General features: G+C 46.1%; 1 protein-coding gene across 1 annotated transcript; it reads right to left on the bottom strand.

Moving 5' to 3' along the window:
• Nucleotides 1-13478: 13478 nt before the first annotated feature.
• Nucleotides 13479-21050, bottom strand: PDCL3 (phosducin like 3). Its single transcript, XM_082490796.1, has 6 exons — nucleotides 20956-21050; nucleotides 18934-19063; nucleotides 18156-18246; nucleotides 17337-17480; nucleotides 16257-16465; nucleotides 13479-13874 (listed from the first exon to the last, which is right to left on the bottom strand). The coding sequence occupies exons 1-6, from the start codon at nucleotides 20959-20961 to the stop codon at nucleotides 13732-13734; spliced, it is 723 nt and encodes a 240-aa protein (XP_082346922.1). The 5' UTR covers nucleotides 20962-21050; the 3' UTR covers nucleotides 13479-13731.
• Between the last annotated feature and the right edge of the window lie 1323 nt (nucleotides 21051-22373).

Raw genomic sequence — 22373 nt, 5'->3', positions numbered from 1 at the left:
TCTCACATTTTCCCACTGATCTCAGGTAGAGAGCAGTCTTTAGCCTCAGTTTTCATGGCTCCCCAAATCACCACTGTTTTGGAGAATTCCGGGGTATAGCACACAGTACCAAACCAAGCAGCATATCTAAGGTAGCAGGGTTTTTTTTTAAAGACTAGCTTAGGATCTAGCTTTTCTTCCCCCTGTACTTGTGTGCCTCTAATGATGGTCACCAACAATAAAGGTCAAAACATCCAAAGCTCAAACAATGGTACTTAAAGATGGATGAGGTTTCACCAGGGGCACTTGGACAGCACCACAGCAAGGCGTTTCAGCTGGGGTGCAGCGAGGACGAAGTCCACCCCGCTTGCCCAGTGCTCCAGAGTCCCGATGCAAAGTCTGCATGGCACCAGACTCCCTTCCCGTGGAGGCAACGCTTCCACGGTATTGCTGCTGCTCTTCCAGTAGCTCGGCCCCACTCATATAGGTGGAGCTGCTGAGCCTCCGGGTGGGTGAGCTGCCCAAGCCCGTACCTTCCCCACCATCCCTTTCCCTGCAGCATGGAGCGCTGGGATGCCAGACGCAGCTTTTGTGCCGGCAGACTCCTGAGGTAGTCAGCCCAGAGCTCCGCGTGTCCCTCTGCAGTGCATGAATGTCACCTTTTAGCAGAGATTATTAGTAGGCTTTGTCTGACTGACAAGCACTTGTGTTTCGCCTCAAATCTTCGAAGGCAGGCAGGCGAGAGGGCAAAGAGCACTAATAGAATTCTTCAATGTCATTTTAATAGGATCACTGTTTTGTGATAGCTATTTTTTCCCCTCTTTATCTTTCTCTGTCCTCTGCTAGGCTCTGTGTTAATGCCCTCTGGTGATACTGAATTCTTTCCAAGTTTCTCAAAAAAAAAAAAAAAAATCCCACCAGCATTAATTATTGTTCCAGGAGGATATCTTCCCTTAAAGATGCAAGGTTTCTCTGAAGCCATCTGTCTGGATTTTCTTCCCTTGGGACACAGAGAACAGTTAGCAACTCAGTGTTTCCAAAAGGAAACTTGCAGCGCGTGTAGATAATACGAATGACCCAGTTGCCCTGGGAAGGGAAGTGCTGTCTCGTGTGCGGTGTGTTCCATATGCTATCCATCCACCTTCCTCAGTTAATGAGGCTCAGACTTCTTCATGCTGGTCAAGATAAATATAAAGCTCCCTAGCCCTGAAATCACCATAGTGAGGTTGCCATGGTAAAAAGAAAAAAAAAAAAAAAGTTCAGTCCATCACAGATTAGGCTAAAACCTGATACAAAGACACTAGCATTGCACTGAGGCACAGAAACATGCCTGTGATGTTCTCCAGATTACCATGATCTAGGTACTGTTTAGGTTTTTTAAAACATCCTGGTCTGTTCATTTTTCTAACAAGATACATTGGGATTCTGTCTTACGGGAAGATGTTCTGAGAACAAGGCTGGGAAATTGGAGCTTCCTAAACATCTAGCTCAAGTACTGATGCTGAGCCATGACAGAAGCAGAAATCCTGGTCCACACCGCTTGCGTTAATGCTTCATGACCTGGCCTGCAAAAGAAAAGGATCTCGACCAAAATCTACATCCCAACTCCACATTTCAGTTCCACTGTTGATAACCAGGCGGCTTAATTACCTCCCAGAGTGATTATGAGGCTGGGTTATTTAAGGTTTGAAAAGCTCTATGGAGGTTCTAATAACAGAATGTCAGTCACGTAACAGGAATAGAGATGTACGGGGTACTTTGCCCATGGGCACAGGCAGTAGGCTCGTATGGGCACCGCACGTACCAGAAATTTCCTGGCCCACCATGCACACCGATGCCATGCACGTGCCCTTGGAGAGCCCTTCTGCTCCCTGTGAAAAGCGTAAATTGTGGACTGTGGCTACTGCAGTTTAGTTTTCTCTCAGCTGCAGAATCCCACCTGGGCAGGACTCTGAGGGAGAGGGAACACTGCCCGGTGGCCAGTCCATCTCAGGGAACTTCACTTATTGCTGGGTAAAATATTTTTTTGTTCTGTTCTGTGTGACTATCCAAGCTCTAAGCAGTAAGCAGTCCACCAAGACACAGGATCCCAATTTCTCACAGAACAGCACTACAGCTTGCGAAGCACAGCATTAGACTTGAGAGGCCACGCATCCTCCTTGAATGTAAGGAGAGGTGTCCACTCTGCCATTCTCATTATTAACAGGTATATTGGATGCTGTGTGCTCCACTAGTTCTGGGCAGGTCCTCCTTAGCCATTTCTCAGTGTGTCCATTCAGAGGCCAGCTCTGATTTGGAAACTGTCCGCAGTGATATTGCTTTCCTCATCATCAAACCCGATGCGAGGTCGAGGGGCTTTTGGCCATAAAAACTGGGAGTCAACCTGGATAGTTTCTCCCTCTGTAAACAAAGTATCAATGCAATACCGTCATGCACAAATGTGTCTTCAGGAAGAACAGAGGAAGATGAACCTATGAAGATGTGCTGGACCACCACCTGTAGTAAGGATTTGAGACAAGAACTTTGTAAGAAGTATCACATTAGGGCTAAGATCCTTCCTAGTCTACTCAATGAGTGATAGACACTGGAAAGCTCCTCAGTGGATTACGCACCACTATTAGTTCAGGTGGGGGAGGCAAGACCACGCACTGTTTCCCGACATCTGCCACAAGAGGACTGCAGTCTTGCTTACAGCTGCCAGGAACTTCAGAACGGTTCAGTGGGAGAAACCGGCTCAACGCTGTTATTGAGCATCACACAGGGTTGGGCCTAGATGTGCCCTCACTAAGTCTAGCAATTAGTTTTTCCTAGTGGAGACTGCAAGTTCTGCTGCTCTCCTGAAAAACCCTCTCCGGTGCCTTCGCACAGCTAAACAAGGGAGCGGAGCCGCAGCAGGGAGAGGCAGCACAGGCAGCTGTGTGGCAACATCCTCACATCTGGCTCAGCTATGAGGAGGCTGAGTGCTGCTGCTCTGTAGCAGCAGCTACTGAGATGTTGGGTGTCCGCAGGGACCGCGAAGAGGCCCTCGTGCATCTTCCCAGGCTCTCTGTCTGGTGGCGTGGCAGCCGCCCACCCAGGCTCGTACCTGCACTACCAAGCCAGGGACTTTCCTGAGGCTCATCAGAAAATCAAAGATCTGTGGAGGGACTCTCGCATATTTGCATAATCAGTTCGGATGAATATTTTATCAATATTCTTCTCTCAAACCAATACGGCATACAATACAAGCTTTTTAGGTTTTATGTTTCTGGGTCTTTTTTAACACCACTGACAGGTACTAGCCCTCAGCTTTTTCACTCAATAAAGTTTTCTCAGTCTAGAGGTGTCTGTTCCTGGGCCAGGGTGCTCTCTACTCTCTAAATCAGGAGATTCCTAATGCTTAGCCCATGTAGCTCACTCAGTAAAAGCCATCTATTTATGTAAGCGTTTCTCCAAAAGAGAAATAGACCGTCCTAGAGAAAGGTGTGGACATGATCTTACCTCAGACAGGAACAGGGATGAGGAACGGACACACTTTAGTCCTGTGAAGACTTTCACATATCTCACGCTCTGGGATGGGACTGCTCTGCCAAAGCCCGGCTGAGCCCATTCCTCAGCCTTTACTGGATTTGGATCCAAGCTTTTTCTGGAGACAGATTTAGATGTCATGCTTTTGTGGACAAGATGCCTGGAGCTGTGCTGGTGGGTGAATCAAAAGTGTGTATGGCCAGCTATGCATGACCAACACGGTGACAGATGTATTCTCCCTGCAAAACAGTCTTGTGAAGTTAATGCTATAGATACCACGTTCACGTGGAATAATAGTCAGGTCAGAAGGCAGGAAAAACAAGCTGCTGCCTGGTGCCTCAGCTAAAGCTGTTAGAAACCTGAGGAACAGATTTACACATGTCTGCAGTGAGATGTATTTGAACATACAGCTGGTGTGCAGATCTCACTGTGTGTATTCCCAGAGCCTTCAATCCTGCACACAGCAGAACTGAGCATCTGAAGTGCTGCTGCTGATATTCCACTGAAATAAGTAGTGTGTCTGAAAGTACTCAGGCAGACTGTAGCAAGGAAGGAAGGAAAGGCTCTTTCTGTGGAGAACATCGCCATCTTGTGCACAATCGCATTTACTTTGTGCCTGGCATGCTTCTGAGAGGTGACACTGCAGAAGTTTCTCATCCTCCCTGCCTCTCCTGAAAACTCCAGGATGCCTGAAGTGGCATTCGAGCCTTTGAATGGCCAAATCTCCCTAAATAGCATCAGCTTGTTCCAGATCTCAAGCAATGATAACAAGATTCGAACTGCTTTCTGAGCTACCAAATTTTTCCTTTTTATAGAATCATAGAATGGTTTAGGTTGGAAAGGACCTTGAAGATCATCGAGTTCCAACCCCCCTGCCATAGGCAGGGACACCTCCCACTAGACCAGGTTGCCCAAGGCCACGTCCAGCCTTGTAAAGCGCTTCATTAAGTATATTTAATGAAAAAAGCCAGCTGTATCACAATTAAATCTATAAAATAGTGGAAAATCAGGGCTTAAAAAGTACTACAAAAGTCTGTTATGCTTTAACAAGTAGAATAGCAGCATTTACTCACAGGCTATCTGCAAGTGCTGGTGGCCACACAGACACACAGTGATTATGGCAACAGCAGAGAACTCCTATACAGGAAAATCTGGCATACATGGACAAATAGACAAAACAACAACTACCCTAGTGTAGCAATTGCCCTCATAGTGTTTCACACCTCACTGCAGATATGAATTACAAAACCCCCAAAACACCAATATATGGTCAGTAAATACAAATATTAATTTTCCTGGTGAGGAATATGAGGCCCAGTGAAGCCATATTGTTTATGTAACAAAAAGATGCCACAGCTATAGAGAACAGCTGATCCCATTTCCACGCCTCATCCATGAGCATGCCTTCCCAAAACCACAGAGCAATGTATACCAGTGCAGCGTGGGAGTCCTCCTGCAGAAGTAAGTGAAAGATCTGGCACCGCATGTCTTTTCCTCCCTGAGGAGGACTTGGGGGTGTTGGTAGATGAGAAGCTTGACACGAGCCGGCAATATTCGCTCACAGCCCAGAAAGCCAACCACATCCTGGGCCGCATCAAAAGCGGTGTGGTCAGCAGGTCAAAGGAGATGATTCTGCCCCTCTACTCTGCTCTGATGAGACCCCATCTGGAGTACCGCATCCAGCTCTGGAGCCCCCAACATAAGGAGGACATGGACCTCTTGGAGCAGGTCCAGAAGAGGGTCATGAAAATGACCAGAGGGCTGGAGTATCTCTCCTACGAAGACAGGCTGAGAGTGTTTGGGTTGTTCAGCCTGGGAAAGAGAAGGCTCCAGGGAGACCTTATAGCAGTCTTTCAGTACCTAAAAGGGACCTACAAAAAAGGTGGAGATGGACTGTAGCGATAAGATGAGGGGTAACGGTTTTAAGCTGAAGGAGAATAGATTTAGACTAAATATTAGGAAGAAACTTTTTACTCTTAGGGTGGTGAGACAGTGGAACAGGTTGCCCAGAGAAGCTGTGGATGCCCCACCCCTGGAAGTGATGGGGCCAGATTGGATGGGGCTTTGAGCAACCTGGTCTAGTGGGAGGTGTCCCTGCCCGTGGCAGGGGGCTGGAACTAGATGATCTTTAAGGTCCCTTCCAAATCTAACCATTCTATGATTCTACAGTCTCTGCTTCAAGTAAGCTTTTGTCTCACTGCCAGCAAAGGTGGGGGGTGAGCCAGTGGCTCCAAGTACTCCCTGGATCCTGGTGGGCCTGAGCACCCATCCTGCGTAGCCCCACCGGCTAGTCACCCTCAGCCAGGATCCCATCTGCACTGATCCCCACACCATGACCAGGGCAAGATGCACTCTGGTTTGCACATGTTCCCCATTTAACGGGGCAATGGAATAAAACCCAGCAGCACTGACAGGGAGTGTGTAACTTCTGTGTCGTGGAGGTGCCCAGCTCCAAGGGGTCCTTTGCACTGCGGGGAAAATTGCTTCCCTCCATGGAGGGAAGTTGAGTCTGCAGAAAACTCTCAGTTGCCCTCTGCCTGCTTTCTAAGCAGGAGTAATGCCTGTATCCAGCTGGGCACTGGGTCAGTCTCCAGGGCACTATCTGCATTTCAGAACAAGGTGAACAGGGCCCAAACCCGGAGATGTGGCAGGGCCCAGTTTCTTGCATGACTTCCTAAGGGGATCCCATGTGCTCCACACAGACACAGAGTGACAGTTACAGCTGATGTGGATTTGGTGTTAAAGATTTCCCCCTGATTAAAACCTGGAGCAAGGGAAGCGTACCAGTGTTTTAGCTAGGAGGATGTCCACGTGCTTGCTGGTTACCGTACCACCAGGAGAGGAGGAGGACGAGGGGGGATGTTTTGTAGAGATGCCACCAAAGTTCTTCATCACCATTTTCTCGTGAAGAACACCCTGAGGTTGTAAGGCCTGAAGTATCAGCTACTAGTAAAGAAAAGGACAAATAAATGTTTTCTCCCTCGTTTCTGCATTCAAAGTGGGACTGTTACCAATAAGCCAGTGGCGGCATTGTTACTGAACTATTTTTAAAATCGCCCTGATATCTCTTTTATAATATAATGCAAATGCACAGGGCAGTAGTTTGAAAATGTCAATGCAGTGCTGTTAAAGGGAAAGTAACATTTGACATCTTAATGGAGAGAGAAAGCTCATCTTATCAGCTGGGCTGGATCTGTAACATACACCAGGTACATCATGCCACCAGTGCTTAATATGTCTTGTAAAACTGGATATAAACAGCTCCTCTCACCTGAAAGATTCATAGCTTTTGCTGAGCTTATGCTTATTAGTATGCAAATATTACAGCAGCATCTTGTCCTGGCTTGAATTAGGTATGATTTTTTTCACCAATTGATTTTACTTACTGAAAACTTGCCTGGTAACTGCTCTCATTAATAGTGGCACTTACTTGCAGTCTACCCCTTAACATTTCTTTCTGGATCAGCGCATCCATGTTTACCTGGCTTTTTTTCTTCCTGTACGCTATTCTCCTTTTGGTCTTTGATTTAATGCTCTCATCCCCTCTGCTATCCTCAGTGCACTACACATGTTAAGCCCATACTTTGAGAACAGCGCTTCTCCTAGTGTATCCCAGCACCAAATATCCCTGAATCTTCCTCAATGCGAGCTCTCAAATTTTTCTTTATTATCTCCCCTCACCTCTACCTTTCTTCTCTAGTGATGGACAGACTTCTCATTTAAGCCTCCCGTCTGAGCCCCTTTTTACCTACCTGCACCTGATGCCCTTCATGTCTTCCACTGTCTGAGGGCTCTCCTCCTCCCTTTCTTCTTAGGGGGAGAAAGAAGACAAGAAGAAACTTCTTCAAGCACTTCCAGGATCAGCCCGTTGGTCTGGACTTGGTTCAACCTGCAGGATCCAGTTCCCATCCATTCCCCAGCACTATTAAATTTGCTAGATGTAACCAGAGGGAGTGCACCTCAGCTAAAGAAGTCTGGGGACATTACCAGATGGGAAACCCAACTCCGCATTTTGCGTATTCTCCTAGTTTTGCTTCATCCCACCAAACTTTGCAGCTTTTTACCACCAGCACTTTCTCACTAAAGAAAATAGTCGATGCCTTGGTGCTGTGGCAGAGATCAGTCTTTGCAAGGGTCTATTGCTGCTCTTCTCCTGCCATGGAGGTGACCCTCACAATCATTCCTCTAATCACCTGAGGCTAGGAACAACTAAACCACAAAAAGAGAGAGTCAACTTAAAGGATCCAGGACACCCCCACTTTCAGCTTTACATAACAGAAATCATCTGCATATGGGCAGATAATTAATGAAGTTTCCCAACACCCCCAGACAGTCTGTACTATTTCACAGAAGGATAAACTGCAATCAGGCAAGAAGAAAAGTTCAGTAGCTGGCTCTGCCGCCCTCCTTGTAAATGAAAGTATTCCCATGGATATGTAGGGCAGTGGGATCGGGAAGACAGGTGCTGTAGCAGGAGTCAGTGTCGCTTTAGGGGTAGGCAACAGCTACCTGGAAAATTAAGACTTGCTCTCGCTAGTAAATGCTGTAACTTTTCCCTCCATAAGAAGCATCTTTGTATTTAAGTTGTTCAATATACTTGAAGAAATATGACTTCTTATAGTAGATACATGGAGCCAGAGGCTTACAAATATGCATAATTACATTCATCTCATTAATTGTCCATTAACATCTGTTATATGGACTGTTCTGCCTTAGATTATATAATTTCTTGCTTATTTAACGTTTGAAGTGTTAAATAGAAACAACCCCAGAATTACTTGATTTTTTTTTTTTGCCATTTTTTAATCAGACCTCAATTCCTTCAGTCAATTTCCTCTGTAAATTAAAATTAAGCTGGTAAAGTCCTGAAAAATTCAGCAGGGTGTCAAGAGATGAAAGTTTTAACAAGTTATATGAAAACAAGTCAGATCGTTCATCAATCTCCCACACAAGCCTAGAGAGAATCTCTTGCTGCTTGGATTTTTTTTTTTTTTTTTAATGGCTCTGTCTTCCATGGGAGGAAACGAAGCCTTTCCCTGCATCACAAGAGCCATCTGCAAACAGATAGACCTAGGAAGTTCAATACCTTTTATAATTCTGTGAAGAGCTAAATGCATCAATGAAATACTTTATGCCTCCTGCAATCCTTTGATGACTGAATTAGCTAAATGAGATTGAAATGAGGAGTGATTTATAATGGGCTGTAACGAGAAATGAGTTCAACTGCCTTCCCAACAATCGACAGGGAATAGATTAGTTTTACCAGTGCAGTGATTTAAAAGAATGGAGAAGGGAAAGCATTCCCCTTTGATCTCAGTGAGAGCAAAGTTTTTTAGACATGATCTGATCCCAACAAATATGTAGCAAAAGCTTTTTTACCCCCTTCACAAAACAAGAGCTTGGCCAAATTAAGTTACTGAGGCTGCTATTACAAGTCTTGTTTCCCATTGCTACACAGCCTGTGAAATAGGAAACTTCCCCAGATTTCCAGAGAATAAAGACAAATTATTGTGAACTTGAGTGCATAATACAGGATTAAGAAGTACACCTTGACTTCCACGGGAATTGCTGCAGATCAGAGCTACTTTATTCACAAATTCTATAAAGACAATATTTGTGTTCGGACGTCATGCTAACTTATGGCCTAACGCTGTGTGCTTATTCTGTACCCTGATCCAGCAGAGGTGGAAACACGCACCCAGCTTACTCGTAGTAAATCATCTCAAGTTAAACTACTCCCAGCAGTAAGACCAACCAAATACCCACCTGACCATATTTGGGAAGGGAGGTGATGGACCAGACCCAAAGAGGAGGCAGGCGAGGCTAAGCTAAGCTGAGCCCTGGGAAAGGGGGACCTGACCAAAACAGGTATGGCACAGCATGGGTATTCAAAGGACACTCCTTCGTTTCATCTTCTGCGATCGAAGTCCTGCAGATGCTTCTGCCTTATATGCAGGCTCTCAACCATGGTGGGATTAAGTACCTGGAGAACTTGCCCCTCCACAGCCTTGCCCTGCTCGCACACCACCTGGCGCTCTCTCCGCATCTGAAGGGGACACAACGCGTTACCCTCCAGGTTTGGTGAGTGCAGATTATGAGTGCAAGCGGGTCTGGGTAAAAGAAAATCACAGCGGTGACTTATCTGGATCAGAGCAGCCTCCTACGAACCTAATGTGGCTGCTCACATACCCTGGGTAAGCAGCAGACTTCAGGCCTGTACTGTGAAGAAAACTCCTTTTATTACCAGTGGTTCACTTACATTTCACAGAAAAAAAAAAACCTCCAGAGTGACTGTCTACTAATGGCAAATCATCTGCCCCTGTCTATGGCCCAGGGTTACTTCTCCTCCCCCCCCACCTGCTGGCACCGCTGCAGCGTGGGATGAGTCAGGGATGCTTTCACAGCAGCACGCAGGACAGTAACTCGTACAAGCCTCACCTACAGGATCGCTGCCTCTGCCTTCTCCCACGATAGCTGACAGAAAGACCCTTCTCACGCCAGTGAGGAGTAAGCGTTGATCTGACACGCGCTGCTGACAGGCTGCAAAAATATCGACAGTGCATTTAGCAACAGTGCCCCAAATCTTTGCAAATGAGAGTCCTGCTCTCCAATTATTTTCCCCCATTATGTTGCCTCATTCCGCTATGTATATTAATTGGCTGGTTTGGTTTGCTCTTTAGCAGCCGGCTTCCTCTTAAGCTAAAGCTCTTTCCCCTTAACTGTCTGCCTCCGTAGTTTCTACGCTGCCGAAAGGTTAAACAGATCTCATTATCCATTTCCTGCAGAGACCTAATTTCTACAAAAGGCCTTTAGCAGGGCAACATGATTGGCAACAAAGAGAAGAAGAGTACAAGATGCTGTTTTCACCCTTAGCCAAATACCAAGAAGCACAGAGACCATCTGAAATGATGCTCCACATGGGTCTCGGCAGCTGGGCAGAACATTCAGCCTCTTCTGGTTTTCAGTTATTCTCACATCTGCCCCTTTCAGCACAGCATCCTTGAATGGCAACCCCCAACGTGTCAACACATTAAGCAGCTCAGGATAAAATACAGTACAAGTCAAACTTTGTCTCCATTTCTCCTGAATGGCAATGCTCAATGGCACCTATTAAATGGCAAGGCAGCCTCTGCTGTAGTCCTGACAGACATCAGGGAGCAGGACAGAAGAGGCAAACTCACCCTCCCCTGCCCAATCTCTTGGGCAGGACTGCTTCACTCCTTGTAGTGGAAAAACATTGACACAGCACCCACAGGTAGTAGCATTCACAGGCACAGGGGATCTTGCTCACCACAGCTGAGCAGCTTGGGGCAACAAGATGCCCATAACACAGCCCCAGTCCCCTTTGGGAGCTCAACCCTCTTGGTGGTCCCCAAGCCCACACAACCTGCTGGACTCCACACAAAAGGCGAACGCAGCTGTGGTTTTAATATCCTGCTAGAAGGGAAGGCTGTGATGGAAACAGCCCAAAGTCCCACCTACCTTTTATTTATCCAAGGGTTTATCGCACCACACACCAAGGGCATCGGCAATTCAGTTCAATTATCACTTCTGCCTGGGGGGCTCAGACCTACACCAGGGGCAGTGCCTCATTCACCAGGCATAAGCTCTTCTGGTGAGAGGCCACCATCCCATCTAAGATGGTTTACTTTGCAGATAAGGGAAAAAGAGTCACTGTACCAGTGTGAACAAAAGCAAGCAGGAAGCTTTTAAGGATGACTTGCAGAGTTTCTGGAGTAGAGGGCTTGAGCACCCCCCTTCCAGAAGGGGGTTCAAGCCATATATACACTAAGGTGGGAGCCACTGGCTAAGGTCCTTGCAAGCTGGTATGGTCTGGTCAAAAGATGCACTCTGTCCTTCAGCTTTCTCTATCCATTAGCTGTAGTAGGTCTACAGTTAATATCCTAGTGATGTCTGTTTTTGAAACACCAGTTCTGATTGAACAAGCTTTGGATCAAGCTCTGGACAAGACTCCTCTGTCCTTAGTTATTCTGGCTCAAGGTCTCACTGCCTGTGCTGTCCTGTGCAGGATGCAAAGGACAGAGGGAGCCAGTCAAGCAACGGGACAACTGGAGGAGTTCTCATCCCTAGCTGTTTCCAAGACCCCACAGGACATAGCCCTCAGCAACCCCATCCAAACGCAATGGTCATCCTGCTTTGAGCTCCTCTCCTGCTGCAGTCCATAAATCATTGATAGTCTAGAAGACAGTGAAAGGGCAGCTGCAACGTTATTGCTACTCTGCCTCTGTAGAGGCACTGAAGTGGAAGACAATAAAAGAGGGAATAATACAAGTAAAAATGTATCCAAAGCATCACCTACTTTTAAATTAGATTTCAAATTGAAGTTGTCACAGCAGCAATATAAGATGGATTGCAGATTCCACCTCCCCTTCCTAGAAGGTTTGATAAACTTTAAATTAAAAACAAGTTGAGAAGGGTATGGCAGCTGTGTCTGCATCAGCAATTCAGACAGCTTAACAGCAGCAGATCTGGAGGGAGAAGTTGAGGCTATGACATCCACTCTACACAGATTTCAGAGGGCCTTATTTCAGGCTAGCTTTGGCCTAGCTCTTTGGACCATATGCCCTTTAGAAGCTGCTCCTCTAGACAGTTTCCTCCAAAAGTCCACATGCTCAGAGGTCACTACAAAGCACAGTTAAATGAGAAGGAAAAGATAAGCAAAATAAGCAGACTTCTATGAGGAAAAAGAATTGTCCTCTTCCTAGATTGTAGTAACAGGTAGGTAAGTACAGAAAAACATCAAGTCTGACAGCATTTCGGATAGTCCAGTGTCAAGAAAAGTGTGGTGGTATGTACAACAACAATATTCAGTATTTATCAGTTTGTATCCCACTGCATTTGACTCACTTGCTCAGTATTGGCATTTTAGCTATTTTGTCAAAAACACACACACATGAAAAAAGAGATGCAAGCAACACTCAAATCACCATTCAGATCTCAAAGACAAAGCTCTCCATCAGGATCTTACAACTTCACCTGAAGTTTAAGGAACAGTTATTTGTTGTTTGAACTACACACTGATTTCATTGGGGAGACCAAGTGCAGGAAATATGCTTAAAAGTTGCTATGAACTAATAAGAAACTAAAATAAAACTTGCTGCTTATTGAGCATTGCATCCTGTACCATCCACCCACAGAATCCATCAGCAATACAACAAAATGTCCTTGGGGCAACCTTGTTAGCAAAAGCTCTTGGAGCTTGTTAGCCCAAGAGCACACAAATTGAAAGTGTAGGTGGACGTTAAATCCAACCCAAAATAAGCAAGCAGCTCTGAGTGTCAGCAGATCTATAATTAAGGTGGTATTTCAGTTCATTCTCTTCTAAGGCTCTGATTATTATTACCGTACCTAGAAGACGATGGAAAACTTTAGTACAGAAAGACATCAGCTCTTCAAATATCATTTCCCCTCCCATTTGGCAATGGCACTACTGTAGTATTGCATCAGACTTCTGATTTTGTGAAAGAAGTCAGCAATTTTACACTCGAGCACCACCATCTTCAATTTCCTTTCCTCATCAGCAGGTGAGTGTGGTGCAGGAAGCTCAGGGTCCGTGAAAGGGGGCTGCTAAATGAGTTGGTGCATGTGAAAGGGAGTTCTGGACTCAGCAGATCCTAGGAGACACTGGCCGTCACCGAGACTTCTTTTCTTGAGACGTCTGGTATCCCAGCTCATAGCCTTGTGGTGGCCCTCCTGCCAGCACACCTCTGCAAAGAGCCACACGTCACTTTCAGCAGCGCCCAAGTCACAGGTCACCTCCCCTAGCTCTCCAGGCTGTCCAACATTTGTGCACAATGGGCTGACAGAGGGCCCAACTACGTGCTACAACCAATTATGTTTAAGACCAGCTACTTAGATTCGATTTACACAAGTTAAGCTTGTCAAAACCAGTGCACTTAAGACCACTTCGTATTTAAGATTTTTTAAAGAAGTCAACAATTTACTATGAAAATAACAACAAGAGACCTCTGTTTCTACTGATGTCTATATTTTAAAAACTTTGAGTAAGATTTACTCAGCCTTCGTAATATAAAATGTCTTTCAGGTATTTTTTTTTTTTTTTAAGAAGCCTTTTTCTGTTTCTAGAAGTTTCTAGATAAATGGCTGTCTTGAGATATTACCCTTCTGGGGCTCAGCAAGATCTTCATGAGCGTCTCCAGTGCTCTAGGTGGGAACACTGGCTGCAAGTGTGCTATATCAATCCTAATGCAGACACAGGAGTTGTTAGTCATCCTCTGAGTCACTCTCCTCCCTGGCTGGGACACACGCCCTGATTGAGGACATGAGCTGGTCCTGGATCTGCTTCCTGGGGTTCTCCTCCAGGTCTGTCTTGATAGCGCCTGACTCTGAAATCTTCCACTCCAATTCTGCACAGAGGAAAATGAGACATGAATGTGGGGAAGCAAACTGGGCTTTCTCCAGCTCTGACTCCTTCTGACACAGGTTAGTTTATTTATTTCAGTACAACAGCACCTTGCACTTCCTAGTTTACCTTCAGAGGTAAAAAAGGACCTCAGATCACCACAATTCCCCACTGTCCCTCACTTCCCCAGCTGATATCTCTTATCACCAAGCCATCACCACCACCAAAACCATGGCCCCGCCCTATTCCTCCCCCTCCCCTTCCCCTTCCACCCATGCGTCCCAGTCCCTCTCTCCCACACCTGCTCCAGCAGAGTCTTCCCTTCACTGCCACCAGTGCTGACACAGGTTTCAGTTCAGGGAGCAGAGCTCAGGGTACTGCTCTGCAGCCCACAGCTGGCATCCCTGCTCCCTTTAGCACCACGAGTGCAAAACAGGTAATTGATACAGAGCAGCAGCTTTAGATGAGACAATTCTCCCAGTGAAAGGGAATCCCACCTCCTTCTACCCATATAAGGGCAGAAAAAAAAAAAAAAACAAACAGGTTTGCACATCTATTGCTAGTGAAGGAATATTGCTCATGTGTTACAGCTGTTTCCATCGTACACCAGTTTCATCAGAGTCAGAAATGGCAGATTTGCTGAGGGTTAAAAAAAAAAAAAAAAAGATTCTAGCAATTCCATTTACACATCAGAATTACAGGTATTTTTTCCAGAGATGTAGTCTGTAAATGTGATTCACCCCTTTCCCACTATGCCATGCACTGATTATTAGTTCCTTAGCAAGACAGTAAGAGAGACTCCACCACCAGTAGTAGGCCCATTACTATATAGACCCAAATTGGATTGCTTCCCAGAAGTAGCAGAAAGTCAATACAACACATTCAATTGAAACCTTTCTCCTAGTCCTGCTGGCAACCCTATCATTAAATCTAATTTTCTTCAGACATTACAGAGTAATGAATACAACCTCACACTTTCTTTAATCTCCAGTGGAAGTCACCTAGGCTTAGGGGAGAAGGAAGAAAGAAATAAAAGAAAGTGCAGAATTTCAGTGCCCAGCTTTCTGTGATGACTGAATTAAGCTGGCTCAGTCACCTTTGGACACCCCCCCCCCAACCCCCAAATCAATTATTTATGTGCTAAAAATGGGAGAAAGCTAACTGTAGGTTCTGCTACCACTGCTCACTTCAGTGCATAATTAGGCAACCTCTGTAGTAAGAGTTAGCAGTTCTCAAATCAGCAATCTCATTGGTGAGCTTTTCTCCTTCTGACAGCCCAAGTCAGGGGAGCGTTTTCTATGGCAAGCGCTCAAGATACCCTGTAAACTTCAGAGGTTTAGTAAAAAAACTCTTTGCATCCTATCCCAGTATAGGCAGTGACATCATTCAGCAGGGACCTTGACATGCTGCTTAACTGTGGTTCACCTCAGATTAAGATGCCCTTAAAGTCTGACCTTGAAAGAGCTTGAAGGTATCTGGACCAATATGCCTACTCGGAAAGTTGATGAGTATCCTTTTAACTGAAGTAAAATGCACTAGGTTGCATCCAAGTTGCATTTGCTTTCCAAGATGAGCCTTTTCCACCACTGACCTCTGTCTTTAAGGGTGGCTGTAGGATACCATCCCCAACCAACCACCTCCAAACAGCAGCTTTTACTAAACCTAAGACCTGCATCGCCGCCCTCATCTCCTGAAGCACCTCATGCTGACGAGGCTGCATGACCCAGGGTGCCAAGATGGGCGAGGAGAAATAGGTCTAGGGAAAAAACAAAACCTCCAGGAAAGGTAATAGCCTCTCCCCACAGAGTCCTGTGCCCCCTGAATCACCGAGGCAGCAGCTTAATGTGCCCCAGTAGACAACAAGAGGAAAAGGAAGCAGCCCAATTTCAGAGTAGCAGCTTCATTTGGGCAGAGGGACGGGCTACCTTTAAAAGTTAATAAGGAGTGAAGCCTGCATGTCAGGAAGGTACAACAAACAAATACATGCCATCGGCTTGAAAATGAAACAAGAAGCCCTACAAGACAATAGGCAAGCATCAGTTATCAAGTGCATGGATTATCCAGTAACTGGGGTACAGTCAGTCATTCAGGTACAAGACCCCCAAAGAATGTGCATGGGTACTATTTACCCTTTAATATATTTAGGAAAATATGTTTTACCCAACACAGGGTGTGAATACTTGCACACACATGAGATAAATATCTATGTTGGCTTACTCAGTCACTCACTGCTTTTACAAGATAGCCTTAATAATATGTTGTTGAGCCATAAAGGTGCAAAAAATTCATTTTTAGTACCTCCCTTCTCCTCCTAAGCCTCATTTCTCTCATTTCCAGCAAAGCAGTTTTGCTTTTCTTTTGGAAGATCGGAGATGAAGACACTCACCGTCCCTTGTCAGGTTCATGCCACCAAACACCAAAGGCCCGATGAACTGAGCTTTGATGTCTCCCTCCAGGTAGACGAATATTGTAGGTAGGTTCTTATCGGGGTAGTTGGGAATGCAGGTGGTAGAGATAGCTTTGATGAATTTCACATCCCTGAACTTCCTTGCAAGCCCACTCATATGTTGATTAATTAAGGCACAAAGTGGAATTCTGTGAAGAACAGCAACAGACACACATAAGGAAAAAATAAAAGACAAATTAGACAGTAATCTGCTCCAGAAGAAAGGTCAGAAGCATCAGCTCGATGAGTAGCATTTATGGAAAGACAAGTGTACCAGAAGCAACTTTTGAATACTTTTGTCATCCAGTATTCCACCATTCAAAAGAAAAACAGCATCTCTGGAGGCTTTGGTGGGTGGTGGCTTGTTTTTTTTTGTTTTAAGATATTAGCAATACAATCTTCCTCTGTATCATACAGAGAAATTGGTTTATGAAGTTATGATATTTAGAAATTGCATAAGCAAGGGCAAAATAGAAAGAAAAGCAGCTCCTGAAAGAAACTATGCAAATGACTATGAACTCCCGTGAGGCAATTAGAGACAATGAACAAAATCAAGTTTTTCTAACCCTTTCCAGAAAATTCTAGCAACTTATCAGACCTTTATGACAAGTTTTTCCATCATGCTGACAGGACTGGAAACCTTGTTGACTTGCTTTTTATGCCTCAAGAAACCAGGCTAATGACACACAGTGATCCTTCTAATGCACAGTCCCTCACACTTTACCCGGAATAATTTCCAAAGCTTGAATATTTCAGTGGCAGCAGCTACCTCTATAGCAGCTGTATGGTACAAGTCACACTGTGCTGTATATAAAAAAAGCCACTTTGTGGTAACATCGGTTTAGAGCCAAGTTCAGCAATCCTGAGTCAACAGTAATGAAATTACTAATCACATTTTTTTTGTATTATTTCTTAGAACTCCAGAATCAGTTCCTGAATTTCCACAATAATTTCACATTTGTCAAGAGTATCTACAGCTATTGACAATGAAAGGTTTAAAGGTTAAAAACAAATTCTTACCCTTGTTTGTAGAGGTGCAGGACTACCCATATACCTTTTCCAGCTTTCGTAACCTCTTGAACATAATCTTTTCCTGAAATCTCTAAAACTTCCCCGAATTTATTCTTCATTTGAGCTGCTTTCATTTCTGCTAACCTTTGCTGCCTGAACAGCAAGAAACGGGAAAGAGATTTTGAGAATAGATGTATTTTTGACAGAACAACACTTAAAGGAGCTGGTTGGAACCTAGACTTCAGAGGCACACTACAAACTTCTTCAAATGCCAGAGCAACAAAAGCAAGTTGACACAGTCAACAGATACTCTTCTATTTGCATCACAAGTTAAAACCACCAACATGCAAAAAGTACAACTATGTTTCATGGATTATTCTTTTTTTCCTCATTTCTGCCCTCAGTAGACATTTCTTCTGTAGATGGTACACTACCAAACTAAATGACAAAAAACGTGAGACATGGTAGAGAGAAAGAGATAATGGAAAACCAACACTGTGATTATGTAAATCTGCAGCACCTTAATCTCATTCATGCAAAAATTGAGAAATCTTGGAGGTGATTTTCAAAGCTCTCAGAATCCCCAGCCATGCACTCAGCAGGTGCACATTATCTCTGCAAAACTAGGCTGTAGATAGAGGACACTGAATTTAAACCCAGTTATCCTATTAAAGACACTTAGAAGCTCTACAAGAGACCAGAATCACAACCCACTTTTTCAGTCATCAGGCCTAACAACATCCTTCCTCTTGTCAACAAGATCTAACAGCATATAAAAGAAAAAAACTCCAATTTTCATTAAAGCCAAATTCTGCATGCTGCTCTCACCTGTACATTTCAATAGCTTTCTCATCTTCCTCATTAAATTCATCTTCATTCTCTTCCAGCTCTTCCAGAGTCATGTCCTCGTAAGTTTTCACTAAAATGGAAGAAACATCAAATCAGAAAAAAAACTCGTTCCAGGATTAAAACTCAGCTTTTGTCAGTCCAACAGAATTTACTTACTTTAAGGACAGATTAACTAGGGAAAATACGGCTTTTTTGAAGTATTATTGTTACTGGATTTTTAGAAAATATTATGCACTTTAGACATATAGATGGAAAGACAATGGTGTAAAAGACTGAGCCGAAGGCTGCCTAGGCTAGCACATGAGTACCTGCACTAGCTTTCAAGTTTGGTGGCTGCAGCAAAGATGTACCATGCGCACACACGCACACCACGGCAGGGATGCCTGATCAACAGAGGAAGGAGGAAGCATACAACAGGTAACGTCATGAGATACTTTTACTTGCACATTCACATGGCAGACTCCTTTCGTGCTGTTTTATTTCAGTTTTCAAACATTTACTTCTATAAAAATACAGAGCTGACATCAAGAACAAAGCTTTCCTGTGCTGGAAAAATCCACGTGTTGAGGAACATATTTGTTTGCTACTGTTAAAAGATGATCGCCCTCTACAAGAAGCAGCTTTGGTACCCCTTACAAACCTGGAAAAGGACACACTGGTTTACAGGCATACAAACATTCCTGCTGGCCATTTCTTCCCCCAGGAGCTATTCCTAGACTGGTCCGACTGCTGCTGCCCAAGTTGGCTGGTCACTCACCAAGAGACTTCTGAAGGATGGCAAGCTGCTCCTCTTCCTTTGCGCGTTCCTGTTCCTCCAGGTTTTCCTTTGGAGGAAGGATACCTTTCTTGCGTAGGATGTCATTCCACTCCGTGTCTTTATTTGGGTCCTAGAACAGAACAAGAAACCAATGATATGCATTCAAGGTAAACTTTACTACTTCCAGAACTCAACACTGGCAAGTTTTTCAAGAGACACAGCCCATTGCTAAACTGGTAACTGTCTAGATGGAGCCAGAAAAATCACAGTCTGCATCCTCCTGATGCTGGGGCTTCTTTGCAGCCCCAGACCAGTACCCTGAGGACTGACTTTTTCCCCAACATAGGAAAGACATGGACCTGTAGGAGCCAGTCCAGAGGAGGGCCACAAAGATGATCAGAGGGCTGGAGCACCTCTCCTATGAGGAGAGGCTAAAAGCGTTGGGGTTGTTCAGCCTGGAGAACAGAAGGTTCCAGGGAGACCTTACTGCAGCCTTCCAGTACCTAAAGGGGGCCTACAGGAGAGCTGGGGAAGGACTTTTTACTAGGGCATGTAGTGATAGGACAAGGGGGAATGGCTTAGAACTGGAAGACGGCAGGTTTAGATTAGATATTAGGAAGAAATTTTTCACTGTGAGGGTGGTGAGATACTGGCACAGGTTGCCTAGAGAAGTTGGCTTGATGGGGCTTTGAGCAACCTGGTCTAGTGGAAGGTGTCCCTGCCTATGGCAGGGGGCTTGGAACTCGATGATCTTCAAGGTCCCTTCCAACCTAAACCATTCTATGATTTTATTCCTTCTCAATCATGGTACATATAGGAGGTCTTGGTAGGGTACAGAATTTTGAAGTGTTGTAAGCATCACTGCATCTTTCACAAGGTGAAAGGAAAGGGGAGGAAATCAGCTGGGTGACAGGGATGTATGCTGGCCACAGCACTCACAGAGCCTCAGCAGAACAAGAGGCCACCAAACCAGTGGTCATTGCATCAGGAAGCACTGGTGAAAAGACACGCAGGTGCCAGCCTGGACCCAACTCAGGATATATAGGAAGTCTCCTTGGTAGATTCAAGTCAGTGTGACTACACAAGTGCTTCGAGAGAAGCAAGCACAGTCTCTGCCAGACAAGCCCATCGCTAGGGAATCAGATCTAAATCTGTGCCCAGATTGTTTCTGAAAGTTAAAGAGACTTTACTGTGGAACAGTCGCAATAATCATGCAAAACAAGGCCAACAGGCACCCACGTATCGTTGAGAAGTTCAGTAGAAGTTTTTCCAAGTTTGACAACCATTTTACTTTTTTAAGTACATGGGAAGTTCAGCGATAAGCACTCACAGGCCGATTTTGGTTCCTTACTGTCTTGACCTAAGGTCACTTTGAAAACTGAATACACCACCTACTGCTTTGCTATGGCTCATATCAACACAGCTTACACTGGGCCTGTTCGAGACCGTATCTCTTCTCTAGGCCAAAACACAGTACTTCTGGACTACTGGGGAGAGGAAAAATAAAAAAAAGTGGCAAAACAAATAGCACATGAGACTTTTGTTTTGTATGTGCGTGTGGCTGGCTGTGGTCATTTCCCCCTGGACACAGCATTTCACAGCATCCACTGTCGTTTATCAACATACTGATGAAGCACTGAAAACACCCACCCGCCCATCTGCTTACTACACTACCGAAATAAATATCGCCTTCAGGAAAAAAAAAAAAAAAAATGCCAAAACAAAACCAAAAACCAACACCCACCACCCCCCCCAAAACAACAAACCGCCACAAAACCAAGCCATTGGTCTTCATAACAAGACCGCCACACGACAGACACCTCCGCCCCCAGGAAGGGGGACGGAACGGGGCTTTACCTCTCCCCCTCCGCCGCGGCCGCTCCGCCGGTGAGGGCGGCCCACGGCGCGCTGCCCGCCCCGGCGGCTGTGACCCGGCACGGTGCCCGGCTCCGGCGGACTTCCCCCCCCCAGCACCGGCCGCACAGGGCCCGGGAGCGCGGATCCCCCCCCACGGCTGCTCACCTGCATCCTGCCGGTGGGGCCGGGGCCGAGGCCCGGTCAGCGGCGGCGGCGGGGCTGGGCAGGGCCGGTCCCAGCGTGCGCGGCGCGGCCGGAGGAGGCGGCGCTCCCCAGCGGGGCGGGCGCGGGGCTGCTGCTGCTTCCCGTAAGGCCTAATAAGGCCCGGCCCGGCCCGGCGCGGCTTTGTGGGAGCTGCCGGGGGCGGGGGGGGAAGGGTCCCGTTTGAAAGTAGTGTGTCCGGGGAGCTCGGGGGGGGTCGGGGGCTCCGGTTCGGTTTCCTGGGCGTACACGCTGTGGGGAGCAGCGTGATGTAGAAACTCTCCTTCCCCGCCCCCCGTTGCGGGCAGAAGGGCGTTGGGTGCCTCATGGAGCAGCCCGGGGCCGATAGGCACCGGGCAGGCGCTCCCTCCAGCAGCCGTGGTGGCCACTCCGCTGGTCCCCGGGCCTGCCAGCGGTGCCGCCCCGGCGGCTGCTTCTGAAGGGGTTTCGTAGAAAGGTGGTTCGCATAAGCGATGAGTCTGCGCGGCCCCAGCGGGGGCGGCCTGTGGGCTGCCGCCCTGCCCGAAACCCATCTCGGCGGGGCCTTAACCCGGGTACCGCAGCCCCGACCCTCTCCGCGTACCCCTCAAAGCGACATCAGCTCGGGAGGGGTGTCGTGTAAAGCCGAGGAAGGCAGAGGAACCCCTGGGAATCCCAGGACACCCGCCCCCAGGCTGTACCCCCGCCACCGGGGCAAACCTGGTTTGGGGCGCAGCTCTGCCTTCCCCTTCCCCCTTCTCTCCTTTTTTTTTTTTTTTTTTTTTTTTTTTTCAGCAGCACAGCCAGGGCTACAAAATCGTGACTGCCAAAAGCAGCCTTCGAAACACAGCCTGGGAAAAATTGTTGCGCGGTGGAGAGGGAAACGAGGAATTCGATTCCAGATTGGAAAACATCTAGTGTATGCTGAAACTCGTTAAAAGAAGTTAAAAAGAAACAATGAGCTACTTTCTAGCACTGTTGTAATAAAACTGATATTAACTAGTAAAATTAAACGTACAATGTAATTGAAGCAACTAAGAAAACCTGCTGCTGCTCAAGTCCTCTGTACTGCCCCAACCCTATTTAATTATTTACCTGATATAGAGAAATAGTAACTAGACATGATTTATCTACTGTTCAATTAAGGAACTGACCAGCAGGCAATGTAGCATTGTTGCGAAGCAGGGTACTCATGTCAAGAGAGTGAGGAACTGTAGGCCTGGTCAGCAAAACCGCTTGGAACTGCCAAGATCAGAGAAGTACGTAAAAGGTAATTTCGGCAGGGGGAGATCGCGACCACTGACTCGTTGACCGCCTACCCAAATGATACCACTTACTCAAAAGAGAACAATGGGAGAAGAAGACAGAATCTGCGCGCTAATTTACATGGGAAGCAAAGAAAT

The sequence above is a fragment of the Vanellus vanellus genome (assembly GCF_965231255.1).
Source record: "Vanellus vanellus genome assembly, chromosome: 1".
NCBI lineage: Eukaryota > Metazoa > Chordata > Aves > Charadriiformes > Charadriidae > Vanellus > Vanellus vanellus.
Note: the sequence above shows the minus strand (reverse complement) of the source record. Positions and strands in the feature narration are given on the sequence as shown.

What these genes read in the sequence shown, in the direction of transcription:
- PDCL3 (XM_082490796.1), bottom strand. An exon ending in AAAGCTATTGAAATGTACAG is followed by an intron (nt 17,481 to 18,155) that starts GTGAGAGCAGCA and finishes CTTGCTGTTCAG; the next exon opens with GCAGCAAAGGTTAGCAGAAA. An exon ending in CATGAACCTGACAAGGGACG is followed by an intron (nt 13,875 to 16,256) that starts GTGAGTGTCTTC and finishes TCCTCTGTGCAG; the next exon opens with AATTGGAGTGGAAGATTTCA.